Source organism: Triticum aestivum, chromosome 2B (assembly GCF_018294505.1).
Source record: "Triticum aestivum cultivar Chinese Spring chromosome 2B, IWGSC CS RefSeq v2.1, whole genome shotgun sequence".
Lineage (NCBI taxonomy): Eukaryota > Viridiplantae > Streptophyta > Magnoliopsida > Poales > Poaceae > Triticum > Triticum aestivum.
Genome location: NC_057798.1, coordinates 462,786,232 through 462,804,012, shown reverse-complemented (window position 1 = coordinate 462,804,012; position 17,781 = coordinate 462,786,232). Strand labels below are relative to the sequence as shown.

The 17,781-nt window shown below is 45.5% G+C and overlaps 3 protein-coding genes across 3 annotated transcripts; 1 reads left to right on the top strand and 2 right to left on the bottom strand.

Annotated features, from left to right (window-relative positions):
- Positions 1-813: 813 nt before the first annotated feature.
- Positions 814-2,439, bottom strand: LOC123041402 (uncharacterized). Its single transcript, XM_044464022.1, has 3 exons — positions 2,214-2,439; positions 1,202-1,279; positions 814-857 (listed from the first exon to the last, which is right to left on the bottom strand). Exons 1-3 carry the CDS (start codon positions 2,406-2,408, stop codon positions 828-830), a joined length of 303 nt encoding a protein of 100 aa, XP_044319957.1. The 5' UTR covers positions 2,409-2,439; the 3' UTR covers positions 814-827.
- Positions 2,440-6,437: 3,998 nt separating this feature from the next.
- Positions 6,438-9,051, top strand: LOC123041401 (PI-PLC X domain-containing protein At5g67130). Its single transcript, XM_044464021.1, has 7 exons — positions 6,438-6,695; positions 6,811-7,071; positions 7,557-7,655; positions 7,740-8,043; positions 8,123-8,346; positions 8,458-8,544; positions 8,663-9,051. Exons 1-7 carry the CDS (start codon positions 6,606-6,608, stop codon positions 8,816-8,818), a joined length of 1,221 nt encoding a protein of 406 aa, XP_044319956.1. The 5' UTR covers positions 6,438-6,605; the 3' UTR covers positions 8,819-9,051.
- Positions 9,052-11,493: 2,442 nt separating this feature from the next.
- Positions 11,494-13,732, bottom strand: LOC123045473 (40S ribosomal protein S10-1; the record flags this gene model as incomplete). Its single annotated transcript, XM_044468532.1, is given in 4 exon segments — positions 11,494-11,741; positions 12,104-12,239; positions 12,828-13,110; positions 13,705-13,732. Coding segments are annotated over 4 exon segments (543 nt in total), but the record flags the coding sequence as incomplete, so codon positions are not given.
- Positions 13,733-17,781: the final 4,049 nt, after the last annotated feature.

Sequence of the window (17,781 nt, the reverse complement as noted above, 5' to 3'; positions counted from 1 at the left end):
TTAGGGTTTACATGGAGTCGGTTACAAGGAAGGAAACATAATATCCGGATCGCCAAGCTTGTCTTCCACGCAAAGGAGAGTCCCATCCGGACACGAGCCAAAGTCTTGAGTCTTTTATCTTGACGCTTCTATAGTCCGGACGACGAATATAGTCCGGCTGTCCGGATACCCCCTTATCCAGGACTCCCTCAGCCAGGGGCGTAGCTGTCAATCTGCTCTAGATGGCCAAGCGAGTTGGCCCGTAGTGCGAAGCCGCCGAATACGAAGATCTATCCTAGGAAGAAAACCTCCCCCTGGACTGCATTGTTGTAGATGATTGACGGAGCCATCAAACCTTTTGGTGACGACGCAGTGGAACTCTCAATGAAAGCACCAATGTCGGTGTCAAAACCGGCGGATCTCGGATAGGGGGTTCCGAACTGTATGTCTAAGGATGATGATAACGGGAGGCGGGGGACACGATGTTTACCCAAGTTCGGGCCCTCTCTATGGAGGTAATACCCTACTTCCTACTTGATTGATCTTGATGAATATGAGTATTACAAGAGTTGATCTACCATGAGATTGTAATGGCTAAAACCCTAGAAGTCTAGCCTGTATGATTATGATTGCCTCTACGGACTAAGCCCTCGGTTTATATAGACACCAGAGGGGACTAGGGTTGTATAAAGTCGGTTATAGAGAAAGGAATCTACATATCCGAACGCCAAGCTTGCCATCCACGCAAAGAAGAGTCCCATCCGAACATAGGAAGAAGTCTTCTATCTTGTATCTTCATAGCCCATCAGTCTGGCCCACGTCACATAGGCCGGACGGCCGAGGACCCCTTAATCCAGGACTCCCTCACCAACTTCTAGCTAGAAATAGGCATCAACTGTCAAACTTGACATATACAATGACAATATTGTGCTCGCAACTGGCTAGCTAGATTATACTAATTGCAAAGATATGCTATCATATATAGTCACAAACCATATCTCGAGCAAGGCAAAATCATGGCGTTGATGTTGTTCGTCATTATGTTGACATGAACATAGTGACACTCATGAACACAACCAACATTTTCTACTATGAAATATATGCACCAGCCAGCAATTGAGTAAATCAGTTCTATCATCTAAGTCAGCTCTAGACTGAAGAATTGCAGCATCTAAATCTTGACAGGTAGCACAAAGAAGAAGGGGATGCAGAAGATTGTTACCTTAGATACGTTGATGCAACTCTGCCATTTCGCTCCGAAGAAACACATCAGCACTCTCTTCATCTTCGGCGGCAGAATCTACAAAAATCATCTAGTGAACAGCGTGAAGGTCCAAAACAAGAGTCTCAGGGTGTATGCGGTCCAGCAGAAAAACAGTATGAGATCCCACGAAAACACCCATCAACATCAAGTGAACAAATTGGAGACCCAAAAAAAGATTACCAAAAATAAATAAAGAAATATTCCAGTAGAGACTCTCAATTCATTACAGGGTACGTCATTTGTCCTGATTCTGCCAATTCTGTCTTGCTTTCTCGTTTATTTCCCTTCTTTCTTTATCAACCCATAGCATTGCAGTGCCCTGATGGCCAAGCCAAAAATTATTAAAGACAATGAAACTAAACTACCCTCATTACTTGCTAAATCACATGTCAGCTCTATCAATCAGTAATAAATATCATAGATCATCAACCCAAACTTTCAATTTTATTTTGCAACTATTATTGGGATTTCATACATGCATGGATGTGATTTTTTCAAGCTCTATGTGACCGATGAGAAATTAAGCCGGGATTTATCATAGGACTATCGACCATTGAGATGAGGGATTGCTTCTCCATCAATTAGGCCGGGGACATCACCACAACCCAACAAGTCCTCCTCCTTTGCATCAACTACTAACAAATCTTGACATCTCCGGCAATGGACATTTGAAACATGGATTCTCTCCTAACAAATATGTAGAGCACTCATCCATTTCAAATAAAATGAAATAAACATCTCATTCTACAATATTGCTACAAACTGTCAATCCTCCTAGATCCATCAGACCATCACCATCACCATCAGAAAATCACGACAATCTCGCTGGGTAGGGTTAGGGTCGATGAGTGGCTAGAAGAAGACAGCGTTCTTAGCGAGCTCGTCGGCGTCGATGACTTATCACCGGGGACAGGGTTAGGACGGAGGCGAGCAGAGGAGGGGAAGGAGGGGAGAGGCGGATATGACTTACCACCGGTGAGAAGGCCGGTATGCTGGAGGAGTAACGCCGGCGTCGGGCAGCGACGGGACGTCGGGCGGCGTCGGGGCGGCGGGTGGCGTCGGGGCTCCTCCTCTCGCTGGTGGGGCTCTTCCCCTCGATGGCGGCGGCGGGGCTCTTCCCCTCGGTGGTGACGGCGGCGGCGGCTCTTCCTCTCGCTGGTGGCATGCGATAGGACGAGCGATTCCCTGAGTCGCTCAACGAGGGTTTCGAGTCGTGTGGGTTCGCGTGGATTAGAGAGGATTGGCCCATACAAACCCCCATACCAAATGGGCCAACGTGGTCTCTGGGGTTTCTGGCCCACGCGAGGAAAATCCTCTCGAAACCCCCTCAACCCACTCGCGCCAAATGAGGCCTTAGTGTAGTTCCAGGTGGCGGCTCCGCCACGCCCAAGAGCACAGCTCATCAGCGTCCACCCGCCGGTGTCCAATGGGGTCCATTTGTAAGCACACACAGAAATAAAACAAAAGTGTCTTATTCATATACACTACTAGTAGATGTTGCATGGACCCAGTTGACCCGTGGGCTCCACATCCATCTCAGAGTGCTCTACGCATGCAATGCCAACGTAGCCCTGATGCCCGGACCCCCGCCGGTCAGAATTGCTGTCAAAACACGCTAACCTGAGCTCCAGTGCTAATAATGAGTTACGCATCTTCCTCACATATAGTAGTTTTTTTGGATGCCGATAAGTATTACACATGTGGGCGTTAGGGGGACTGCCCACACATTTTGTGTGGTGTATAAAAGGAACAGCCCACACACCTACTGTGGGCAAAACAAGTAATGCTCACATACCTCTTTTTTTCCTCCCGATCTCTCTCACACGCGTGCGTGTGGGCGAAATAGATAACACCCACACGCCCCGTGCGTCAGGCCTCGTACCTCGTGGTCCCTCACGCCCTGCGTGACAGTCATCGCGCGCCCGCAATTGCCATGGTCCAGACCCTCGTCCATGTTCGTTTAACTGCAGTTGTCGTGTTGCTGAACTACGGTTGCCATGTCGGACAATTACAGTTGCCATGGTTGCTCAACTGCAGTTGCCATGTATGGTCTGGTCTACTGCAGTTGCCATGATTTCAAAAAATTTGGAGTTGCCACCTACTAACATAGGCAGTTGAGAGAGTTGTCATGTGCTCACAAGCACGCTAGGGCAGTTGCCATGTAAAAGGAAGAGTTGCCATCTTCTTACGTGCACGCTAGGGCAGCTACCATGTACCATGCAAAAACACATGGCAACTCGGGTAAAAGAGAGTTGCCATCTGTTTACGTGCACACTAGGCAGTTGTCGTGTACCCTGCAAAACACATGGCAACTGACATGTTCGGGTAAGAAAAAAGAGAGTTGCCATCTGCTTACAAGCACATTAGGGCAGTTGCCATGTACACTGCATAACACATGGAAACTAGCAGTTTGGGTGTGGGAGAGAAGACGGGAGTGTGGGCGAGATGGCAAATGCCCATACACCAGCCCTTGTGTGTTAGTGGAAAGTGGCGTATGGGCGAACTGCTGAACACCCACACATCGGCCCCTCCGTGTCCTGAAACGGCCGTGTGGGCGACCGGGCGAATGCCCACACACCAGCCCAGTCCTACGTGGCACTAGAAACATGCCAAGATTCGTGAGCTCACAAACGGACGCGGATCTACGCGTATGGGCGAGATGCAAACGCCCACACATGTGGGCGTTAGTGTTTTCGTATTTTTTTCAGTATTCTCAAGAAAAAATGGTAAATTTTGACAAAGACATGGATAATGGGAAAATATTTTTTCAACCGGCGGATGCTTGCCGCTCATCCACCGCATGCCTCGTGTGACGCGTGTCCTATGGGGCCTGCCACCACCATATCTCCTTTGTGCTTATATCTCCAGCTCTATGCTCCCGAGCAAACTCGGCCACTCGTCCCCCTCATCCCGATTCCTTTTTCCTCTCTTGAGATCCAGGGGGAGGTAGCCGCGCGCCGATCCGCTCCAGCCGATGCCGCTCCCTGTCGCCGAAGCTCCCTCCGACCGCCTCTCTCCCTCGTCGCCGCAGCCTCCTTCCTCTCCCTTCCCTTCCTATTGCCCTCTAGCGAGCTCCCGTCCGTCTTCCCTCGGCCTCTCATCTTGTCCGATTCATCTTTCATTGAAAAATGATTTGCAACACCAGCAGTGTTGCAAAATTCCTCCCGCAACACCATGTATGTTGCAAAAAATGTAAGACGTAAACAAAAAAAAATCTGCAACACCACAGTTTCAAAATTCCTCCCTCAACATCATATATGCTGCAAAAAAAGTAAAGACGGAAATTAAAAAAATCCACAACATCACCTTTGTTGCAAAATTTCTCCCGCAACATCATCTATGTTGCAAAAAAGTAAAGATGAAAAAAAATCTGCAACACCACCTCTGTTGCAAATGTTTTTGCAACAAGATCTTTGTTGCAGACCACAAAGTACCTATTTGAGGCGAAAATAACGCTTCGGTACACACCTTGTTGGAGAGATCCGGCGGCTATTGCTACTCAATCCAATGGCAAGGCGATCGATGTTTTCAATTCATTTATCGACGGACGCATAGCAGCCCCCCTAAATAATCTAGCCCAAAATAAACTCCTAGTGATCTTTTTAACTTACCCTAACCGACAGATCCATGCAACGTAATACGTAAAGTGTCTCCGTTTCAGGTAGCAGTCATGTCTCATGTGTTTCAAAGAGGAATTGCGAGAGGAGAGATGTCACCTCGATTTTGAGAGCTCTTACACGTGCTTGTGTCATGGGTCCACTTGGCACTCGGTGGGACGATGGTAGGTCCATGAGGATGACCTTGGGATGCTCCGCATCACTTTTCTTTTGTATGGATTGTATGGATTTACGATTTAAGATATAAAGTATTCAAATGCAAAGAAGGGAATTTGAGGACTGTTCGGTCACTGTTCGTTGACATATCCGGACACGCTCGTGGACGTTTGACGGATCGAATATGGTACCGGGGCTGTAGATGCTCTAACACCCCCGATTGTTAGCACTCCCTTCGTCCTAAAATTCTTGTCTTAGATTTGTCCTCCTTTGGTTTGGAGGAATTTTGTAGGGATTTCATACGATAGGATTTCTGTAGGAAAAATTCCTTTAATGCCCTTTGGTTTGTAGGAATAGAATCCTATTCCTATGGAGGAATTCTTCCTATCCTTCACATTTCATAGGAAAATAAACATTAGGCTAGACTTAATAAAAAAATCCTATGATGTGAAACAAAGGACATCTCATTTCCTATTCCTACTCATAGGATTTGAGAAGCATGTCATCTCATTTCCTATAACTTTCTTATTCCTATGATTCTCCTACCCTACGAACCAAAAGAGGCCTAAATACAAATGTATGAAGTCATGTTTTAGTATTAGATATATCTATATCTAGACAAATTTAAAATAAGAATTTTGGGACGGAGGGAGTATCACTCCGACTGTCTGACATTGCACCTGACCACCGCAACTGGAGGGGCCGAAATCACTATTCTGACCCTTTCAACGAACTTTGTCACAAAATGAACTCGACGTGAAAGTATTTCACGATCTGACCCTTTTAGCAACGCCACAGCCCCGGCGTTTCTGCCCAACATAGAAACGCCGAGGTAGCTAGCGTTTCTGACCAAGAAAAAACGCCGAGGTAGCTAGCGTTGCGGACCAGGTAAAAAACGCCAAAGGCGCTGGCGTTGCTGCCCATCATTGAAACGCCAAGGGACCATGGCGTTGCTGCCCTCTTTGGTCATAATTAATTAACCTTATTAGTTGGGTTGTTCATCCACATTTTACATGCACATGGAGAAGGGCAGCAACGCCATGGTCATTGGCGTTTCAATGATGGGCAGCAACGTCAGCGCCTTCGGCGTTTCTTACCTGGTCCGCAACGCTAGCTACCTCGGCGTTTCTTCTTGGTCAGAAACGCTAGCTACCTTGGCGTTTCTATTTTGGGCAGAAACACCGCGGTCTATGGCGTTGCTAAAAGGGTCAGATCGTGAAATACTTTCACGTCGAGTTTATTTTATGACAAAGTTTGTTGAAAGGGTCAGAATGAATTGTGAAAAAGTCCAACCGGAGGAGCCCGTACCCGTACCATCACTCCGTCCCCTTGACTGACACATGGGGCCAAGCGCAATAACAAACGCCGCAGCGAGCTACCAAGATCAGGCGACGCGAAAAGACAGAGCATAAACCACGCACATAAGCAAGCGACGAAACCTGGAATGTCTGGCCTTACAAGTCACACAACACAAGGATTGCAGGCTTGCTCCACCACTAGCTTCCGCTGTCCGCCGTTCCAAGAACGTAGCACCAGCCGCGCAGCGCAGAGCTTGGCGGGGGCGGGTGGCCGCGGCAAGAAGAATTGATATGGCCAAGGAGACGGTGCTTCTCGTCCTTGCTTTCGCCGCCGCCGCCGCCTTCCTGTGCTCGTGCCCCGCCGTCGCCTCCGCTCGGAAGGTACGCTGGCTGGTAGTTGAGGACATGTCACCAGTGACATTGATCTTTCTCGGCCGCGATTGTGTTTGCGCTGCGCTCCCGTGGACGGACATGATCTCCGGCTGCTGCACTGCAGGTGAGCGAGACGTGCGCGCTGTCGCGGAACTGCGACGCCGGGCTGCACTGCGAGACGTGCGTGGTGGACGGCAACGTGCGGCCGCGCTGCACCCGCGTGACCCCCGTCGACCCGCAGAGCAAGGACCGGGGGCTGCCGTTCAACCGCTACGCGTGGCTGACGACCCACAACTCCTTCGCGCGGCTGGGCACCCAGTCCCAGACCGGGACGGCCATCGTCACGGCGTTTAACCAGCAGGACACCATCGCCGAGCAGCTCAACGTGAGTCCACCGCCGCCCGCTCTCGCTCTGCTCTCTCTTCCGTTTGCCTGCTGACCTGTGGGACCGGCGAGTATCCGAGTCCATGTTAGACCCTGTCAGTGTGCGGTGGGGTGAGGTGTCCCCGGACGCAACACATGTCAAAGATGCTCGTCCACGTGTCCAAGGCGCAGCGCACCTCCGGGCGCCGGTCTTGCGTGCACGCCCACACGCTTGCTTGGAGCGTTGGCACGGCAATGCTAGCTGCAAGGATCACCCATACCGCACACATGGCAGGGGAGGAGCAGCCACCCGTGATGGGCACTCCTCTCCTCCCTGTGTATCCTTGTGTGGATGAGACGTGTGGTGTCCGCTCCAATTCGGGTAGCACGTCCATTCCTGGCCGCATTCCATCCCCGCTGAAATAAACACGTTGTGAGCTGTGGCTACTTCGAAGGTAAAATTGATGACGTTCTCAAGCTCAAGTAATTGAATTTCTTGTGTCGCAGAACGGCGTGAGGGGGCTGATGCTGGACATGTACGACTTCCGGAACGACATATGGCTCTGTCACTCCTACGGCGGCGCCTGCCGAAACTTCACCGCATTCGTAAGCACCAACCAAACGATACTTTACTAGAACCAATCACTCTCATCGACGACTAACTAGCGGTTATATGTTCGTCGACGACAGACGCCGGCCGTGAACGTGCTCCGGGAGATCGAGGCGTTCCTGAGGAGGAACCCCTCCGAGGTGATCACGATCTTCATCGAGGACTACGTGGAGGCGCCCATGGGGCTCACCCGGGTGTTCAACGCCTCCGGCCTGACGCCCTTCCTGTTCCCGGTGTGGCGCATGCCCAAGAACGGCGGCGACTGGCCGCTGCTAAGCGACATGGTCCGCGACAACCACCGCCTCCTCGTCTTCACCTCCAGGTCCGCCAAGGAGGCCGCCGAGGGCTTCGCACACGAGTGGGGCTACGTCGTCGAGAATCAGTGTAAGTGCACGTCTATCATCATCGATCGATAGATAGGAGAACCTGACGATGTTGTATCTATCCTTTCCATGTGCTGCAGATGGGAGCAAAGGGATGGTGAAGGGGTCGTGCCCGAACCGCGCCGAGTCGGCCGCCATGAACGACCTGTCGAGGTCGCTGGTGCTGGTGAACTACTTCCGGGACCTCCCAAACTTCCCGGAGGCGTGCAAGGACAACTCGGCGCAGCTGCTGGGCATGCTCGACACCTGCCACGCCGCGTCCGGGGACAGATGGCCCAACTTCATCGCCGTCGACTTCTACAAGGTAGCATCACATCCTTATCTGCCGGAGTAGTTACTCTATGATGAATATGAGCACGATGAGGACTCGCTGAGTGCTGATGATGTCGATTAATTTCTGCCGATGGTTACCCAGAGAAGCGACGGAGGCGGCGCCGCGGAAGCCACGGACAAGGCCAACGGCGGGCTGGTTTGTGGATGCGGAAGCATAGCTGCCTGCAACGTATGTAAATGAGCATACATGCCTCGCTGCTTGCCTGCCATGTTTACTGCATGTTTCGACAAAGTGTTCTACAGTATTATAGAGGAACTGACACAATATTTGTGCGTGTGTTGCGCAGAGTAATGGTACATGCTCGCCGCGCCGGCGCGGGAGCACGCCGAAAGGCATCTTCAACAAGACCTCAGATGCCGCGTCGTGGCAGCCGCCGGCCATGCTGCATTGGCAGCAACTGATGCTGCCGACCACCTTCCTTGCTCTACTATTATGCTTGTAGAAGAACATTGGACTCTGAATCAGCAAAACTTTAGACTAGTTGGCAGACTGTAAATCATAGATGCAAACTAGAAATTTTATGTGCCGGGTTCTCATCACACGCTGCAAGTACACTTTTTTTTTTGCTAATGACACTGCAAGTACACTTTGCTGTTGAATTTCTGCTAGGCCAAAATTCGGCCATTGTATGACATAGCTTGTAAGTTATGTATGTGATGAACTCTTTGTTTGGAAGTTGTGCATATTTGGTAGCTAAGGGCAACTCCAACGTGAATCGCCAAATCCCCCGTAAATGTCTGGACCAGACAGTCTGGATATTTTTTGCCATCCCACACATCAAAATTGTCTGGACCTATCCGAATGTTCAAAATCCTACAAATTGGCACCAAATGAGGGAGAGGTTTCTCCAACTCCTTCCTTCTTCATGTGATGTGTATTTGCACCCTCGGCGACCACCGCCGCCGCTACACAACCCCGACCGCCACGCGGGCCTTATCGGACCTTCGTCGCACAATGCAAGCGCTTTCCTGCCTTGGATTGCACCGCCGTTCTACCCTGGATTCCATCGCAGCATAGGTAACCTCCGCTCCCTGCCGACATCGTCCATAGCAAACACTACGCCTGGCAAGTGCTCGGCCAAATGCCATTGCCAAGAAATCTTATGTTCTAGTTGTTTACTTTGAAGCAAACACGGTGGATTCAGATGAGGAGTACTTCTACAAAGAGTTCATGGAGTCGGATGAGGATGAAAGTACGATGATGAAGGCGGTAGACATGGTGCGTGCGTGTGTAGCATGTTCTCGACTACAAGGGATCAATAAAGGGACATCGAGTATTGAATCGGAATAGGGTAGGTGGCATCCCATGTTGGTCGTCGAATAATTTGCCCCTATGCGATATTATTTGTGTTGTTATTTCGGATGCGGCAACAAGTGTTCGATCGCATTTACCATGGTGTCCGGGCCTATGATGAGTACTTCATACTGAGGAAGCGTGACATTGGAACCATTGTGTTCTCTAGTTATCAGAAGTGCGCAGATGTAATGCGGATGCATGTCTATGGCACGATCGTAGTGGGACGAGTACCTCCGGATGTCTGAAAGCACATACCTCGAAGCGATGGTCAAATTTACTATTGTGGTTGTGAAGGTGTTTGGACCGGAGTACTTGTGAGAACCAATTCCTGCAGACACAACAAGGGTCATGGCAATTGGAGAAGCAAGAGGGTTTTCATGTATGCTCGGATCCATGGATTGCATGCACCAAAAATGAAAGACCTGTCCATATGCCCAACAAGGGCAATACGAAGGCCATTGTAAAAAGATCATCATCATTTTTGAAGCAGTTGCATCAGATGATCTCTGGATTTGGCATTCTTTCTTTGGCATGACTGCGTCTCACAGTGACACCAATGTGTTGTAGCCATCTCCTATGTTTGTAAGGTTCTGCGCCAACGAAGATCCTGAGTGCAATTGTAGCATCGGTGCTAATGACTGCAACACGGGGTATTATCTTTGTGATGGTATCTATCCTCCATGTGCGATTTCCGTCAAGACCATCTCCGAGCCAAGGGGTAACAAACAATGTCACTTTGCACAAAGATAAAAATCTTCTAGAAAGGATGTTGAGAGGGCATTTGGAGTGATCCAAGCATGTTATGCAGTTGTTCGCGAAGCTGCTAAACTATGAGATCCAGAGACATTGTGGGGGGTGAGGACAGCTTGTGTGATCTGCAGTGGCGGAGGCAGGATTGCCTAAAATTTGATGCTAGGAAGGGCCGGCGTAAAGCAAAATTTTAAAAACAGCATTGGTCATATGCATAATACAAATAAAATTGCGATGATGGGGTGGGCTTGGCCCCTGCTGGCCACCCCTACCTCCACCATAACATGATTGTCGAGGATGAGAATGATGGAGTTCGTTGATCTGAATTTTCAAACATGGGTGATCCTATCAAGCTTCTAGAACAGACCCGTCCAGTAGATGAATGCGTGAGCGGCTCCAGAAAGATCTGGTTGAGCATCTTTGGGTGTTTCATCTAGACTACTAGAGCATTGTATCTAAGTTGAATTCTAACTTGAACTATTTTGTTTCTAAATTTATGTTTGGATTGTAAGATTTTCATTTGAATTATTATTGCATTGGAATACTTATCTTTCAATTGCTTTAAAGAGCACAAAATATATTGAAAACGGACATTTGATGCCTAATATTGGCATAAAAATTGGTTGGCAAAAGTTTATGATGGCTGAGGTCCATTTTGATGTAGTTGCCCTAAACCATTGTTGTTTTCCAAATTTTGGCATAAAAATTGGTTGGCAAAAGTTGCCCCATATTTTACAAGTTCTAGTTTTGGCCAAAATTGGCTGCATACCAATCAGGCTCATAAATTCAACCACCATTGTATCATAGGCATCATACCATCAGATTCGTAAAAACCAGGATACTCCCCTTTTCATTATTTTATGATGAAAAGGCTAAATTTATCCACATGGAAACCAAAGAAACAAGGGGCAGGAGAGAGAAGTAGAGCTAAGGCATCCGCCAGGAAACCAACCACCTACCGCCTGCAATCAAGACGAATCAATGGGGCAAAAACCTGGCGGCTGGCGCCGCCACCATACAAACGTCTACTCACACCATGGAGTACCACCTAGACAGTTCAAAACACGAGCAGAAACAGAAGTATTTCGCAGAGCTATTTTACTGGAGTGAATCAAGATAGCATATTATAGATATGTAGACTGATCGATCTCGCAAACATCACTACATAAAACCATCATGCAAAACTTAAACTCAAAAACATCACATCCAAACTAGGGGGAAGTTCACTCCATTGGGCTAGCGCCAAAGCCACCACCACCGCCGCCACCACGGCCAAAGCCGCCACCACCACCACGGCCAAAGCCACCACCACCAGAGCTCTGAAACATTTCAGGGTGGAAAAAAAATCAGAGAAATCATCCATATCAACTGAAACATGCAGTCACTTAGTTTTCTTCATTATTATTTCAATAATTGTATCAATAACATGCATTTCTTCTGCTCATGGCAAGATTTAAGTATAGACCTTTTGCAAAGAAAAGTGTGCAAATTATGAAACTAAGAATGGGACTCTTGAGCATGAAACAAAATACAGGTGAATACAAAAAGCTGCTCAAGTGCACAGAACAGGAGGATTCAAACAGATATTCTAAGCTAGAGTATTTATCTTGGCTGTAAATTGCTATGCTAAATCATACAACCAAAACAAGACAGGAGCACATCAAGTAGATAAGTTGATTACCCTGAATGATGGCTGGAACTCTGCAGGGGCTCCACCTTTCTCACCACCAAAGTCACCAGGTGCACCACGAGGACCGCCACGGTAGCCATCCCTGTCACCATACCTAGGTCTGTCACCCTCAAAGCGAGGTGGCCCCCTACAAAAGGTCCAATCAAAATAAGCAACATTAAAAGCTTGCCTTGGCAACAATAAAATCATTAAGAGGATAAATAAACATAGTAACTTAACCCAACAACATTTGCAAACCCTGAATACAAACATATTGAAGTCTACATAATAAAATCAAAGGACCAACCAATAAGAAATGAAGTGTGTCCACAAATGGAAGTAAACCATACATTAAAAAGTCTGACCATCATGCAAGATAGATCAAGTCTACAGAACAACCCAAGGACTTAACACAACCCGATACAAAAGAGAATTTTCAAGTTCATACTGCTATGATGTAAAGCCATGTCTACAGATTAGAGTCTGCACCTTAAACCATTAAGTCAAATCACATGCAGTCAGAATGGAGACATTCAGTCATAATTAATATACCACAATCAGCCATCATAAACTAAAGTTAGTAGTCATTTTCATTAGTCAAGTAAGTGCAACTGAAATCATCCCGTAGGTACTGAAAGGTATATCAAGGACAATGGCATTGTAACAAAAGAGATGATTTGCATATTCCCAGAGCAATGTCAAATGAACTCCCAGAGCAATGGCAAATGAACTATACCTTGGGCGGTCACCAGGTGGGCCAGAGCCAAGAGGGCGGCCAGGAGGCCTGGCAGACTTCTTGAGAGTGGCAGGCACGATCTCAGATGGCAGGTTGAGGAAGTTGCGCAGGAACTCGATGCCATCGTTGGTGAGGTACCAATAGTAATGCTGCCACGAGAAGGTCTCCCTGACATATTCCTTAGACTTGAAGCTCTGCATGAGCTTGATCACCTGGAGGTTCGGCACGTCAATCTGCGGGTGCTTCGCCAGATTGTAGTCCTTTTTGGCATACAGCACCCCCTCTGCAATAGCACATACATGGTTTATGACAAACCAGAGCATGGAATCTTTCATTTGGTTTCTGATGTACTACATAATTTGACGACATATCATCAAGTAAATGATGTCACCAATAAATATGGCATTAGGTGAATTCAGTTTCGTATTTCCTGGTGTAGAAAGTCATAACAAGCCATGGCATGGAATTTCCATTTTGTTTATTGATGCACATAAATTCAGAACCAATCCCCATTAAACAAAATTCATTTACTTACGGAAGAACATGATCCCACCCAACTTATGAGAGCCTAGTAGGCTTCCTGGCATGCAAAACTGTACCAACGAATCAAATCCTATACATTAACACAATTCACCTCTCCCCTTAAAGATTTATCTTTCTTTTAAAGACAAATAAGTTGCACTAAACGTAGTTTCTGTGAGCGCATCAGATCAATCCTATTCACGATCAACCACGCCTCTATTGTACTCCCTCCGTTCCAAAATAGATGACCCAACTTTGTACTAACTTTAGTATAAAGTTGGGTCATCTATTCTGGAACGGAGGGAGTAGCTACTTACTACTAGCCTACGAGCGCGAGGGATTGAGAATTACTGACCTTGGAAGAGGTACTTGCAGATCTCATTGCGGTTCTTCTTGGAGATGATCTGCACGAGATTAACACTGGCGTCAGGGCATGTAAAACAGCGATGAACGGCAGCTTCGATCCGAGTGGTAATCGCGTACCATGGTGGGCGGCGCGCGGGTACGACGAGCTCCAAGTGCGCCGGGACGGGTGAGGAGGCGGCGGCGCGAGGGAGAAACGAAGAACCCTAGAGACTCTGACGAGTAAAGCTTTTATATAGTCGCTGCGGTGTAGGGTTAGTCAGAGAGAGGGTTGTGGCGAGGGGCAGAATGTAAAAGGGAGGGGGCTGCATGGAATATAGGCCCGCCTAAACGGGCACAGACCGGGCTTGTGAGTTAACACGGCCATTTTAGGATTTTCTTTGGGCCCAACAAACAACTCCAATGTTGTTGGATGCTCTCAAGGACATAGTAGGCGCAAAGTCAAACATTGCAACAAAGCTCTCTTTACCATTGCCTCAAAAAAAACTCTCTTTACCAAGTTCTCAAAAAAAAAAACTCTCTTTACCGAAGTCTTTGGAGTATTTCTTCAAGTAGAGATTGACGCTGTGAAGAATGTGTTTACAGGATGCAGAGTTTCTGCACCCGAGCTCAAATGAGCTCGAGTGAACAGTAAAATCGAAAAAAATTCCAAAACAAATTGGGAGAAACATTGACAAAAGTTTTAAGTGCTTGCAAAAATTCATCATTAAATCACATTCCTAGAAGGCGTGGCAAAAAATGGTACTCTAAAAATGCTACTTTCAAAAGCATTTTGGAGCACTAAAATTGTTTTTTTTTGCCATGCCTTACGCCAATGTGATTCCACGATGAATTTTTGCAAGCACTTAGAACTTTTGTCAATGTTTCTCTCAAAAAAAAATGGATCTTTTGATATATTTTTTTTGATTTTACTGTTCACCAAGCTCATTTGAGCTCAGGAGCATAAAGGCACTTTCGGTGTTTACAAAAGATTTCATTGTAATTCTTACTCATAGGAATTGCTTTGCATTTTCTTGGATCTTAGGTCTAAATCAGTGTACATGTAATTGTTATAAGTATGAATAAAGTTATAATGCTAATGTTACTAAATATATATATATATAATTAGACTAAAAAACTAAATATAATACCTATAATACGAACTTTGTCTAATAAAAGCTATAATGTGAACTGAGAAAAGCTATAATGCAAACTCCCAGTCCCAGATAAAGCTTTCGAGTTTCAAAAAAAACTCAAAGCTTTCAATATCAACTAACCCTGAGTGATTATATATAGCTTAAAAAAACTTACATTGGGCGATTCGCCTACAAAAACCATCCCTGGGCAATTTGGTCTGCGCGCCGGAAACTTATTCATGAAGGTGAGCATCAAAGCCCTATGTCAACTCATATGTTCATCAAAAGATTTTGCCCAACTTTGAGCTATCTTCGCCAATGAAAAATCAGTAATAACTCAAGTCCGCCAAACAACCAGGAGGCGATTTCATCAATAAAGCAAAACATGTTTCCCTTTAAAAAAAACTAACTGTCTGAGAGTCAGCACCAAGCTCAAGTCCGCCAAACAACTAGGAGGCTATTGCATGATTGCAAAAGATATTAACTCTTCAAAATTTGGGTTTTAGGCATGTGAAATATTCCACGAACAACATGAGAATAATGTTGAGGCCCGTCGCTTAGCAAGGATGACAACTAGTTTAGGGGGGAGACACCATTTGTGGCTTTTTGGTCCTCCTTCTAATCTTTGTATTCCAGTGAACATCTTGAGTAAATAAAGTGTGCTGGCCGTGTAAAAAAAATATAACGTGAACTGAGCTAGAACGTGAATTCCTAAAAGAAACTAGGCAGCGGAACATATTCGAGCCCAAGTTTTGTCATGAACATATTTTTCTAGATTTATTTTAAGTTTTTTGGGTCACTAGAGCAGAACCGGCCTTTAGGGCCGGTTTGTGACAGCCTTTAGTGCCGGTTCGCCAACCAGCACTAAAGAGTGGGGACTAAAGCCCCCCCCCCCCTTTAGTACCGGTTCGTCACGAATCGGCGCTAAAGTGCAAACACGTGGCACGAGCCAGGCCCGGATGCGCATAGGGCTTTAGTATCGGTTGGTAACACCAACCGGTACTAAATGTTTGGTTTTATTTTTATTTTTCCTTTAATTTTGTGTTTTCAATTTAATTTAGTGATTGTTTTACATTATAATGAATTGTTAAATCCATATCCATATTATACTTGATCACCTAATTAGGTGATCAAGTATAATATATATGGATATGGCATATATACTCTAGCTAGCTAGCTAAAAATCATCGTAGTCGTCATTATCACTATTTAATCATCATAGTCATTACCGCTATCTAATCACCACCAACACTAGCTTAAAGAAGAAACATTCACTTGTACCAGAAGCAAAAATATCATTGAGTTCAATATGATTGTCATGATATTATAAGCGTTCATATATAACACCACAAAAACAAATCACTCTTGAAGATTAAGTTCAGAACGAAGAATACGGACATGAAAGGACAAGTACTAAGAGCATGAACTAGCTAAATCACTCATGTTGCTCTCTCTCAGGTAAAATAGCATAGAACATGTATAACTCTCCTGATTCATCATACTGGAGCATGCAGATGAACCTGTCTCATAATCATGGGTTGCACTTCTCATTGCTGCCCCCTAGTACTTCTCTGCGATCGTTAACAATTTTCCTCCAATCTTTCACTATTAAGCATTCATCGCTTCTAGAAATCCTGAATGCACTCATGTGCAATGCAGGATATCTTGGCCGTAAGCTAACAATTGACATGCGACATTTAGTCTCGATTCCCTGAGGCATAACTGTCATCGGGAGTCCCTGTTGAAGAACATCGTGTAGTACTTAATTAATTAATATACTTAGCAATGAAAGTTTAACAAAAAAATTATGTATGCAAAAGATGCACTGAGGACAAATAGTAAAAATCTTACCATCATTCCTAAATAGATGTGACCGTAGTTCAATACGATCACTATTGGTCGCACGTTTTGAGTAGTAACATTTCTAAGTCCAGAAAGAAAATTTGTCTTGACAGTATGAAGATCCTCAAGCCATGAAACATAATGACTTGTCTCCTCGCAGTTTAGTTTAGCTCCGGGACAGTAGTAGGTCTTGTCTACCAAGCGCCGGACATGTTTGCTTGAATGGAAATAAGCTGTCAATAGAAATTAGTTGTCAGTTATTTTTTAATAAGCAATATCAAAGACAAAAATATAGTTGAAAAGAACTCACATAATGGTAGAATTGGAGGCGTCTGCACATCGACCCATATGTCTCTATTACCTTCAATATCATCTTCCGGACAAATATCAAAGGTGATAACCATATCAGAATGCATAAGCCTTGCATAGTGTTTGCCAAGTTTTGCATTCAAAATAGGTGTACGTCTTTGCATTGTATACTTTGACGTTGAAAGTATAACCATGCTCAGTTTTCAGGTAAACCATCTTTACCTCCATAGTTTCCATATTATTGAAACCTATCTTATCCAAGATAAAAATTCTTGCATGGCAGGGGATGCGCTAGTAGAATAGTGAAAATTAAAAATTATAAGTCAGGCAAATGAAACATATATAAGTCATGCTTAATTACGAAAACAGACTTGTCGTTGTGACTTAATGTATCGAATTCGAAGGTCTCATCCAGCTTGATGCTGAATCGCCTATCATCAACAAGAAAATTTCTGTCGCATAGGCCGCGCTGGTCTTCACAGTATTCGCATATAAGGAATTTTTTTCCGTCGTCAGACGACATTTCCTATATATGTTCATATAGGCGAAATATTAAACACTTATTAATTCAATTAATTCAACTAATTCAACTAAGCATTTACTAAAAATAAACTAGTTCTATTAATTCAACTAGTTCAAATAATCTTATATATCTAATTTTTCTTACTAAAAATAAACTAGTTCTATTAATTCAACTAGTTCAAATAATCTCATATACCTAATTTTTCTTACTAAAAATAAACTAGTTCTATTAATTCAACTAGTTCTAATTCATCTAACATTAACATTCTAACATTCTTATC